At 36.2% G+C, this 12939-nt stretch overlaps 1 protein-coding gene across 1 annotated transcript in view; it reads right to left on the bottom strand.

Annotated features, from left to right (window-relative positions):
• Window positions 1–10991, bottom strand: part of FAM160A1 (family with sequence similarity 160, member A1) — a 155534-nt gene extending 144543 nt beyond the window's left edge. Inside the window, exons 1-2 of the mRNA XM_006884476.1 lie at window positions 10778–10991; window positions 1347–1973 (exon numbers count right to left, since the gene is read on the bottom strand). Of these exons, the coding sequence (XP_006884538.1) occupies window positions 1347–1973; window positions 10778–10882 (732 nt within the window). The 5' untranslated portion in view covers window positions 10883–10991. The remainder of the gene's footprint in view (window positions 1–1346; window positions 1974–10777) is intronic.
• Between the last annotated feature and the right edge of the window lie 1948 nt (window positions 10992–12939).

Consider the following 12939-nt stretch of genomic DNA (forward strand, 5'->3'; position numbering starts at 1 on the left):
CTTATTCATTGTCCAATTTTCAGATGCACAGTAAGCTACTGAAATCAATAGGAACAGGAACACTTTGGTCTTTAAACAGACATCTTTGCTTTTTTAACACTTTAAAGAGGTCACGGACAGGAGATGTGCTCAGCGCAACACATCTTCTGATACTTTGACTGCTGCCACCTTTCTGCTATTGAACCTTAAAGTAAAATGCAGTATTCAATTATTCAATTCAGGCTTACTATTAGTATTTTTGGTGGATCAATTCTTTGATTTACAGGACCATCCAACAAACTACTAGACATTAGGGGCACCCTGGCCCCTACACAATAATATCCCCAACACCACAACCACATGCTCCTGTGACAATCAAACACATTTGACATGGATTTATAAATGTGTAAATTAGCAATGAATCTAATCTACCTACGGAAATTTGCCTGTTCTTTTCCACAAAATCCATTTAATGCTCATACATACTATTCCAGCACAATCATACGTAGTTAATAAGGCTATAAAGTTTACCAAAAAAATATAATAAGTTAATTGTTAGAATAGACCAAGAAAATAAGATATTGGTTTGTACATTGGACTGGAAAAGTATAAACAGCTATTGACACATTTATATAATAAACTGGAAGACATGAATCTATAAACCTGTTATTTGAATACCCCTCCAAAAACAATGTGCACATGTACACACACACACACACACACACTCACTCACACATCCACAGACATCAGAGCTCTACTATTTTAAGAGCTTCAGATTATTCCAATTATTTTCTTGAGCTGTAACTGGTCTGAGACATTCTTGTATTTACAGAAAGTCTTGCATTTCATTTCTCATTATATCAAGGATTAAGACACAACACAGAGTAGGGCATTTCTTATTGCCTCAAATTTATAATAAGCATTTCCTTAAAAAAAATCAATGCTTGAGAAACAATAAAACAAACAAAACCCATGAAAGCTATGAAAGGTTTTACGACATGTCATAATTTGATGGTATAAAATCACCCTGAAAAGCTAAGAATACAGAAATTATGTCTTATCAATCTTTCAGGATATGGTCTAAGAAAAAACTAAAATCATTCAAATACAACAAAAACGAACCAATAAATTATAGTACAGATGGCTTCCTCTGTTGGCTTATTTCAAGCCAGCACTGCTCAGCCAAATAGCATCTCAACTTAGATGTCTCTCCTCCCTCAAAAAGATTTCTTATAAACATTTTTCCATGAAAGGTGCCAAGTACACCTTGCTGAAAGCAAAGGAGTGAAAAAGTATTTAGCATTAGCGCAGGAGGAAAAGACCAAAAAAGGAAATAAGCTAAAAGCATGCCAATGAGTGAAACTTACTGGGCAGAAGTAGGTGTTCTCCACAATGTGATGGGCAACCATGCTGTTCTCGGCAGAGAGAGACATGATGAAAAGCAGAGCGTCCCGTGCCTGCTGGCCTACTGCCCCTTCCCGATGAATGAAGGGAATCAGAAGGGAGAAGATGAGGAAGTTGGCAGCCCCTTGGTCCTCACTGGTGTGGAAGAAGAGTTCCAGAATGGATGGATCTTTGGCAAGGATGGAACAGAGTTGATTGAGCAGGACAACCAGCTTCCCTTCCACAGCAGGGGTGGTGGTTCCTGAGCAGGAGCTCAGCAACATCATCAGGGGCTTCAGAATGGGTTTATGGTGAAGAAGAGGCTGGTGGGACTGGGTGACCAACATCTCATACATCTTTAGCTGTTCAATTTTCGTTTCATCAGTAAATTCTCGTCTCAAGCTCCAAAGGAAGAGTTTTTCCATGATGTTCTCACAGACTACAAATTCCAAAATTGGTCCCATTGCAGCATCCTTGGCTTGCTCTTCAATAAGCAAGAAGAGCATGTGTTCTACATAATTCTGCACAGCACTGGCCTCGTCTGGAGGGATAGATCCGTATTTTGCCTGTGTGTTCTTCAAAGGATCATGCTTCTCTAAGATTTTCACAACCTGTAACCAAATCAAACATATGTCATCCATCTGATATTTATCATAATTACAAAAATACCACACTTACTTTACCAAGTCTTCTTCCAAAATTAATGAGCCATGACCTACAACAAAATACATGTACCTTGCTTTTTCACAGAAAATGAATGAGGTAAAGTATAGAAAGATGCTTAAAGTTCATTTGTAATTTTTTATAAATTTTAACAATTTAAAAATCAAAGAAATTAGTATGACTATATTCATTAAGCCACTAACATATTATTTGAAGAATATTTAACAACATGAAAAACTATAAATAATAAATCAGCTAAAAAACTAAATTGTTTGTAGATATGCAGAGCTATAAATATGCATGAGAAGAACTGAAAAGAAGTATAAAAAAGAACAATGTTTGTGCTCAAGAGGATAAAAACTTTTTAATTTTGTCCTAAAATCTCAACAATATTGCTTTTAAAATTTTAAATTAATTGAATAAACAAAGGGAAACCCGACTGCTCTTACATCCTCCTACAAATAGAACTTGTGAGTTTATTTGGAGATTTCAATAAATGGGAAATGCTATTCATAAGCCCTTGACAGAACAATATTCCTGCCTCTTATGTTTGGATGGGAACTTTCTTCACACAAACAGCATTAGGAAGTTTGAAAGAACACTAATGGATAAGGGACAAATACTGAACAGAATTAGCTCTAGCACATAACACATATTGAAACTAATAAAGAGTTTGAACTTCTTTCAAAGGCAGGGGAAAATCTAAGAAAACTACTCACAAAATAAATCCCTAAGTAGGTCATGCCAGAATTCTGTTCTACTTTACTCTCTTAAGACTGCTGGCATTTGAATGCTCCCTTTACGTAGAATTCTACACTTCTACTCTGAGACCTAGAAATTAAGACAATTTTATATCTTAACTTTTATTTGTGAATTGGAATATTCACCATAACACCTATTCAAAGGAATCTCTAGAAAAATGTGTTTTAAATTGTCATCTTATCAATGACTTTATCTTTGTTCTCCTTTGCTTTCCTGAACTGCATGCTATGTGGGATACATTTGTTTTTCCACTACTCTTCCTAACCTAGTTTTATGATGTGCTGTTACATGTTCTATATTTAGGCTATACAATTTTTGCAAGTCACTGGGGAAGCTGGCAAATGTACAGTGCCATGTCAGCACGCATGAGCAATCAGAGAAATTTATTTCTCAGGAATAGGACTTTATTTCTCCCATCAGGAGGGCAAAGAAACCCTTACAGACCAGACAGGTACACTTTACAATACTTACAATCTCTACTGACTTCCATTATCAAATTGATAACGTCACCACAAAGAAAACTTTTGAATTGGCATTTTTAATGAGGAAGGCCTTTGGTTAGCATCTACTGAAGATGTACAAGGCTAGGGCTGCGGTGTTACAAGCCCAGCTTCATAGTGTCCCTTTCCCATACCTTCAACCCTCTAACAAGGCTTAAAAATTCCTCTTAGGCCTGGCAATTTCAGTGGCAGACACTGGAATTTGGCCTGCCTCCCTTCCCTTTGCTCTGATTCTTGGCAATATCTCTTAGACCAGGATCAGAGTACCACATTTGCCCAAAAGAGGCCCTACCACAACACAGCATGTTCTCTAACCAGATACATCTCTAACTTCAAGGCTCAACATTCTGAGAAATAAATCAGCTAAAGGATTTATCAGTTCTATAATTTCAAAGTCCACATATTGAGTTTACTTATGAGAGATTTCTTTATAGCTGGGCCTCAGGGTAAAAATATATTTCTCATGTGTACTTATACTGTGTAAACTGACCCAAACTGTGCCTGGGCCTTATTCAATGACAGAGACACAGTAAACTAGCTCAGTCTTTCTGGAAAGCAATCTGGAAATACATAACAAAAATTGTTCCTGTACTTTGACTTATTAATCTCACATTGGGGAAAATGCTGCAAAGAAACAGTCAAAATATAATTTGTTTTTAAAAAATATTCATACCAATAATATCTTTAAATAATGAAAAAGAAAAATCCTATTGTTGTTCAAGAATCAGAGAATTAAAATATTACCTTGTCATACAACAAAATTATTAAAATTATTCACTAAGTAAATCATATCATTATACATAAATATATATATGTATGTGTATATATATGAAATAATTTAAGTTTAAAGAAAATAATTTATTGACAAATGAAGGCATGATTAGAAAAGACTTTGGAGAGATATAAATAATAAGTGAAGATTAATTACTACTCCTTTCATATTCATATAAATTTATCTTCATTTCAAAATATAAGTGAATAAAAATGAAAGGAGCTAAAGTAACTTTGTACTAATGTCTTTAAAAAGGAATAGGACATTGAATTAAAAATAATACTAGAGGCGAGCTCTGGTGGCCTAGTGGTAGGAAACTGCACTGCAATCCCAGAGGTGCACGGTTCAAATCCACCAGATGCTCTGCTGAAGAAGGAGGAATGATTGCCTCCTGTACCAGTCAGATCCAATTTGATAGTACACACATACAAAGAATGAATGAATCAATCAATCAATAAATAAATATAATACTAGAAAAGAATACTAGAAATCTAATTCTCTGACATTGCTATACATAAATATTTAAAAACACTATGTATTCACATGGATGTCTATATACGTTGTTGTTTTGAGTACCATCAAGTCAGAACCAACTCATAGCTGAAATCTCCAGTGCGTTTTCAAAGGCAGTTATTTGCAGATTAATAAATTGCCTATCCTTTTCCTGAGAAGTGGCTGGTGGATTTGAATCGCATGCCTTTGGAATTACAGAGTAGTTTCTTACCACTAGGCCACCAGAGCTCCCTATGAATCATTATTACATATTTCATGTAGAGGCATACATTGGAGATAATGTGGATTTAGTTTTATACCTCCAAAAAAATTACAAACAGCATGTATTACAAAAAGTATGTCACATGAATTTTTTTCTCTGTCCAAGTAAGAATTAATGTTTATGGTATACTGTGATCTATTAAGTGTGAAATCACATTATGAAAAGTTTGAACTTTTCATATTGTAAGAATTACTAAAAAGTTACCCAGAAGTAAGAAGTGAGCACGTGCTACTTGGCAAAAATGGTGCCATGAGACTTGCTCAACATAGGGGTGCTCAACCTAAACCTTCAACCTGTAAAAGATGCAGTATCTGCGAAGCACAATAAAGCAGAGCGCAAACAAGGTATGTCTGTGTCTATCTATCACCTGTCTATCTATGTAGTATGTTGTGAAACTAACATAATCACCAATAATATTTTTCTCATGGGTTAATCTTCATTGATATCATTAATCTTAGTGAACTCTGAAACACAGAGACCATTTTTTACTATGCTGTTGTTGTGTACCATCAAGCTGGAACAGACCTATAGTTGATCCTTTACAAAGAATGCAAACTGCTTAGTTGCTTACTTAACTGAGGCATCTTTATTCTACCTAAAGTAGTTTTTTTAATGCTATTTTCTGGGTTAATGGGTAGGAAAAAAACCCAAAAAAATGGTGCTAAAATAACCCACAGAGATATAGGGTTTCCTGATTATTTGGAATGGAGCCGATATATTAAGAGCGCTTTATTCATTCCCAGTCCTGGCCTGGTGATTTTACTGCCTGGAACATGGGTGTATTAAACCATGCCTGTGAGTCATGGAGCACACAGTGATCAGCAAAGTGCTGATTAGCCATGTGTTGTCACAGGTCTTTAATCTCTCTTCTTAGGTGCCAGGATCTTCCCAGGCCACCACCCTTTCCTTCCCAGGCAGACACACCCATGACCTGCTTTTACAAGAGGGTAATGGGTACCCACACCCTGAAAGAATCTACTTAAATTTCTTGTCTAAGCATTTATACTGAAACATCTAAGAATTTCTCTTGTATCACAAGAGATTTTCTGTCTACATGCAAACCCACTCAAGCATCTCACAGAAGTATAAGAAATTAGTGCCTTAGCTTTCTATCTTCAGAAAATAACTTTCACTCTGCATTACTTTCTATTTCAAGTTTAAGGCAACTTATAAAAGTGGGAAGACTGTACACATTTTAAAATACCAACAAACATGGATTTCCTCAGAAAATTAACCAGAATTATACTTGTCATTTCTCAAAAGTTTGCTTTATTTCAAGTCTGAGCTATGGCAAGACAAAGACTTTATAAAAGTAAAGGTAAACAAAGCAAGAAAATGAGATTCACTGGAAATAGACTTAAGTATACGTCTCAAATCCATATTTATATATTCTATAATAAGGGAATTTTAGTGGCCTAGTTGGGAGTTCTGATGGTTTAGTGGTAAGGAGTTGTGCTACCAACCCAAAGGCTCGTGGTTCAAATTCACCAGCTATTCTGAAGAAGAAAAAATGGGTAATCTTCCTCCCATGCAATTTACTGCCTCTGAAACTAGCTGTAGGCTCACTTAGGAGTTGGTTCCAACTCAATGGCACATAACAACAGCAACCCACTCTAACAAGGGAGATCCAATGAGCAGTCCATAAGGAGTTCCACTCACCAAAGGCTGTGCTGCTCTAGGAATGTGAGTCCACCAGTGGCTTCAAGGGAGAAAGATGGACACTCCTCCCACGCAATTTACTCCCTAGAGAGTCAGCAATGAGACAGCTCTGACTCAATGGCAAGGAGAAGTAATACTTTAAAAACCTTGACAGAATGGCAGTTAAGTGCTTGGTCACTAACTGAAAGGTCATGAGTTCAAATCCACCATCCAGTCCAAGGGAGAAAGATGTGGCAGTGTGCTTCCATAAAACTTTACAGGAAATTGGAAATTCTATGGAGCAATTGTACTCTGTTCTACCTTGTCATTATGAGTCAGAATCAACTCCACAGCAACAGTTTTGATCTTGTAATTCTTTACCAGATTCAGCCTACTCAGAGCTGTAAATAAGATATTCAGACATTACTCATTTTTATTACTGTATTTTATTATTGTACAAATATCCTAACAAACCTTCTCCATTTTTCATTATTGTAGGATGGTATAGACAGAGCTCTGGTGACTTAATTTATCTAGATAATTCATTTTCCCCCTTAAATAACTGGGGTTACATGGAAACAGTTACTAAATCCACTCACGTAGCACAATTATCTGAGCACTGATGTTTTCTGAGCCAAAAATTATGTAAGTACTTATTTTTGGAGGCTGAGGCTGGGAGAAAGATGTTGTGGGCTATTAACTAAAACTACATGTAAGGACAGGAAAGTGCATTTCCAATTGATTTTTTTTAACCTACCACCTCTCTTTTCCTGCCTAAGAAGAGACAACATTTAGTATAATACTGATTCAATGCTTGAAAGGAGAGGTTAAAGAATGAACAGAGCAAAGTCCATGAAGCTTCACAAAGTACAACTGTGCCATTAGGAATAACTATGTAGGGTGTTTAATTCACTTGGCAGGTTAGGTGAACAGTTTATTATCTGGTGGATCAATGTTTCTTACCATTCTTACTCACTCTTCCACTCAGAAAACAAAGCAGCAAAGGCAAAAGGTAAAAGTAAGTCTGTTAGGCTGTAAACTGTTCTTACAGAGAAATGTAAAAATCAAGCGGACACGCACACACACACACACACACACACACACACACACACACACTCTTCTCCAGATCATTACATGCGAGTCCAAAGTTCTTACTGGTGGCAAATTATACTATGTGTTATAAATTCGTTTATGTTCGAAACTTTTTCTTTTCTAAGTTGCTTACCTCTACCAAAGTTTATTTAACAGTTTCTGCTCTTCAGTTCAATAGCACATTAAGCACCTACAATATGGCATGCTCTCTTATGGGCAAGGGGGACATAATAAATTACAAATAGTCTCTAATCTTGAAGAGTATGTAGTATGGGAAAACCAAACTGATATACGATTTTAATAACACTTTGGATGACACTCAGTTACAGAACCAGCTACTAGCACCAAAGTGCAGGTGGATATAGCACATGCCTTCTTCCACCAAAGTCTGCTTTTATTTTATTCAAACTTTGGAATGTTGCTGGTGTTGCTGGATGCCATGAAATTGATTCTGATCACAGGTCTACAGAGTAAATCTGTCCTGTAGGGTTGGTTTTCAAGGCTATTATCTTTTTATCTTGCTTTTTTTTCTTCTTCTTCTTTCCTTCTTGTGTACTGTCAAGTCATATCTGACTGGCACAGGAGGAGATTGCCCTCCTTCTCCAGTGAAGCATCTGGTGGATTTGAACCACCTGCCTTCGAGATTGCACCACAGTTTCTTGCCACTAGGCTACCAGAGCTCCCTAAAAAGACCTTCTGAAAGCACATCAGATACTTCAAGGAGTCTCTTGAGTCAATACAAGCCATCAACCTTTCCTGTAGTCTAGCACTTACATGCTCAGCCACCTAGACACTACAAGCTCTGGCATGGAAGCAACCAAAAACAGTGGAAGACAATCAATCAAATATACGTTAATTATGCTCAGTGTGTACATTAATATCCTCATTGAGATAAACTCCAGATACAGACTTGCTTGCCTTCATTTTTTCTAATTTAATTTTAAAAAAACATCATTTCATGTGTTAAAAGGTGACCATCTAATTTAATATACTGGGCAACTAATGGATCAGCTCACTAAAGAAAATGTTGTCACCCATTTTTATCGACACCACATATTTTAGCAGGCTTACAGATTTTCCTGGGATGCCCCGGGGGTACCCAGAGGCTGCAGACATAGTAGTCATAGGAATTTATGCCAGGTTTTAGTTCATTTTTCCAATCCTCTGCAACTGTTCTTCATTCAACATCCAACTACAGCTTGAATACTTTACAGCAAAATATTAATGTATCAAACACCAAAACAAACAAACAAGAAAACAGTGTTCATCCCTATCACACTCATGGTCTCATTCCTTGATAAAATATTCTTTCCACATCCAGTGGACTACTGGACACTCCTTTGGAGATCACTACCCCACTCTGTGACCACTGCTTTAAAATACTTACAAAAATACATAAACAATACAAAACTAAGGGTAATTACTTCAGTTACCTGGAAAACTTAATAACTTTCCAGCTAAATCAGATGCACCTTGTGTGTCCGGGACAAACTAATTAGAATATAACAGAAAATATAGAGAAGGGGAATTGCACACACCAAAAATCTTGGAAGTTTTATGTTGGATAATAAAAAGAAGTTACAAAGTATAAATCCCAGGAACAAAACTGATTTTGATCTAAATGGATTGCTGTGATTACTCTATGTGCTGTTACCGGCCACAAAAGGAAGTACGTACTCATCAAAAAAACCTGTCACATAAAACAGCCACTTACCAGCTCATCTGGGGAGTGCAACAGTTGATAAGGAATAAAGAACACCAATTTTATTTATTTTACTACTTGTAAACTCTCTAAAGAAAGGGATGGCCTGGTAAAATTGTCCAAACACTCAACCTTTAATTAGCTACACAAGCAGTCACATAAAGAAATAAAAATACAAACAAAAAATATTTCTATCTTTATATGGAGAAAACATATTCAGATAGAAGTAGTCCTCTTCATTCTTTAAAATCATACTGGGAGTACAAAGTAAAAAATGGTAGAACACAGAGTATGAATGGGTTTGTGGTCCAGGGAGCAAGGTTTAAGAAGTGACTTGACAACTCACTAGCTGTATAACCTAAAGTAAATTATTTAACCTCTGTAATGTTCTATCCTCTCATCTGTAAAATTATTATGCTAATACTGACTACCTTAAGGGTCTATAGAGAAGATGAAATTATATAAGGCATTTGAAGTATTCAGCACAGTACTTGATAAAACGCTTTATGTTTATTTTAGTATACTGGAGTCTAATAGCTAGCATGGAACTCAGCAGTGAAGAGAAAAGTGAGACGACATGGTTATGGTAAAATATATCACACAGTGATAGAAAGGTCATGTTAAGGCCAATAACTAACTGTTCTTTTAAGTGTATCTGTTATTGTTATTGTTGTTGTTGTTGTTAAGTGCCATTGGGCCAATTACAATTCTCAGTGACCTTAGGAACAACAGATCTGAACCTTGCCCCATTGTGCACCATCCTTACGATTTGTATCATCCTCAAATTCATTGTAGTCGCTGTGTCAATACAACTAGCTGAGAGTCTTCATCTCTTTCACTAACCCTCTGTTCTTCTCAGCATGATGTTCTTTTGCAAGGACAACATGCTCGAAGTATGTGAGGCGAAGTTTCACAATCCTTGCCTCTAAGGAGCAGCACTCTGGTTACACTGCCACAAGACACATTTTCTTGTTGTTTTGGTAGTCTGTAGGAATTTCAATATTCTTCTCCAACATCACAATTCAAAGGTATTGTTTTGTGAGGGTTGTGTTGTGGTTTTTTTTTCAGTCTTCCTTATTTATATTCCAAATTTCAGATGCAGTGGAAGCAAATGAAAATACCATGGCTTGCATCAGGTACACCTTAGTTTTTAAGCTGCCATCCTTATACATTAGCCCTTTACAGAAGTCCTTGACAGCAAGTACATTTTTCCACTGCAGCTTATCTTTTGATTATTTGACTGCTGCTAACATAGGTGCTGGTGGTGGATATGTATATCCTCTGTTTATGTGAAAGCAATGGGACTTCCTTGTACCCATAGTCTAGATACCTATTCTAGGAAATGGAGAAGAGAAAACTGCTTCTTTCCCCACCAGAAGGTGTTTTCCCTTCTGCGACTTTGGATAGCTAGTTACCTGTCACTGAGGTAGGAAACCTTGGGTCACTGTGATGAAGGTCCCAGTGCTACTGAGACCAGAAGAGAGGACAGGAGGACAGAACTGAAACCTTACCTGAGCCCAGTGGTTTTTAAATACAATCATGCATGTTTCTGGGTCAACTCCCTGCAGGCTCACAGCCTGCTGGAGTTTGTTTTCCGCGCCAGTTGATGACATCATAAACCTTCATAAATTAAGGCTTCTAAGTCATATTTAATTTTCATAAAAATTAGGTAAGCAGTTGCTAACATTCAAGTTCACGTTAGAAATATAGCTTCTTCACATTTCACTGCTGCTTTCAGAAACCTGTAATGACAACAAAAAAAAACCCCCATGTAATTCATTATGTTCCTATAGTTAGCAGTTAATTATTAAATTTAAATCAAAACATTTATTCTCATCTAAAAAACCCAACAAAAAAGAAAAATATCTGTAAACATTTTATTTAAAATAACTTTAAAAGTGATATATGATAGGGTATTATGGTTATCACAAGAGTCCAGAATTAAGGTTCCATAGTGGAGTGTACTCGGGGCGGTGGGAGTGGTGGTGGTGGATTGTATACCAAACAAAGAATTTTTCTTTTACTTTTCAAAGAGAGATGCAAACTGCAGGGGAAAGGGCTGGACAGGGAGAAAAGTGCAACAATGAATGAATGGAAATCCAAAATCTCTGTAAATGTTCATTAAAATTAATAAAATAAAATAACAAAATAAAAGAACATATATTTTTACTCCATCTAATAACATTTCTGTTTTCTCTTATTCTGTTACCCTTATTAGAAATTACATTACAAAGCCTATAAATAAGTGAAGTCATCAATTTTACTCTCAAGTATCAACTATTCTCTCCTTAGATTGTTACTCTAAACCATTCAAGTCTAATTTCTACAGGAAAAATGCTAACATAAGTTCAAATTATGCAAAAGAGTTTCATCAGTAATCAAACAAGAAATTATTATACCAATGATAATGGAATTGTAAAAATAATAAGTAACAAGCAAACCATTAGCTAACAATGACAGAAAGAAATTACTTCAAGTTGGAGAAGTTATATAACAGCACCTACACTATTATGTCCAATATTATTCACTGTTTTAAAAAAAATCAATGACCATGATCATAGAATTGAAGCCTTTTTGATCAATTTACAAACTAAGTTAAGGTTTCTAGTAGTGCCAAAAAATAATAGAATTTCAAGTGACCTGTGACCCTGACAAATAAGAAACAGTAATTATACATCAAAAATAAGATAACACTTATTTCATATGTATGCAAGATAAAACACAAATTTTAAAAATGTGTATAAAATATGAAGAAAGCCTAGTTACAGAACGAACAGGAAAAAAAATACATCATGTGCATATGAACTTTGTAAGCAAACCAATATAAAATAATTTTTTTTAGTTTTTTAATTATTATTATTTTGTGTGTGTGTACCATCAAATCAGATCAGACTTGTACAGGAGGAGATTTTTCCCTTCTCCAGCAGAGCATCTGGTAGAGTCTAACTGCTCACCTCTGTGATTGCAGTGCAGCTTCTTGCCACTAGGTCACCAGAGCTTGCCAAAACAAAATTTTTAAAAATATCTGTTATGGTTTGAATATTGCCCCTAAAAACTTGGTTGGGCCATGATTCTCTGGGGTGTAGCAGTTAGCACACACCATAATGTTATCTGTCAAGAAACGTCAGTAATACATGTGGGAAATAATGCCCTTACTTGGGTCACAACTCTAATCTGATATAGGAAGTTTTCTTGGAGTGTAGCCTGCATCATTTTCAACTTACAACAGATAAAAGGAGAAAGAAGAATGCAGAGAGGTAGGGCCCTCATTATCACTAAGGAAAAATTGCTGGGAGCAAAGCATGCTCTTCAGAGTCAAGGTCCCTTTGCCAAGAGCCTCGTAGTCCCTGGGAAAAAGTGACGCCAAAGAGATCTCCAGGGATTTCCAGGCCAAGAGATGCTGAAAGGAGACATGGATATTGTTCCACAGCCAACAGAGAAAGAAAGCCTTCTCCTACAGACAACACCCTGAAATCAGACTTCCAGACTCCTAAACTAAGGAAGTAAATTTCTGTCTGTTAAAGCCGTATTTCTATCACAGCAGCACTAGATAACTAAGAAAAGGTAATAGAGTGCCTAGTAAATATAATTACACACTGTGGTGCTGACTCCAGCAAAAGCAATACAACAGTTGCACTATCTCACCAATTGGATCAGTCCACAGAAAACTAGC

Source organism: Elephantulus edwardii, unplaced genomic scaffold (assembly GCF_000299155.1).
Source record: "Elephantulus edwardii isolate Elephantulus edwardi_28Jun2011 unplaced genomic scaffold, EleEdw1.0 scaffold00034, whole genome shotgun sequence".
NCBI classification, from domain to species: domain Eukaryota; kingdom Metazoa; phylum Chordata; class Mammalia; order Macroscelidea; family Macroscelididae; genus Elephantulus; species Elephantulus edwardii.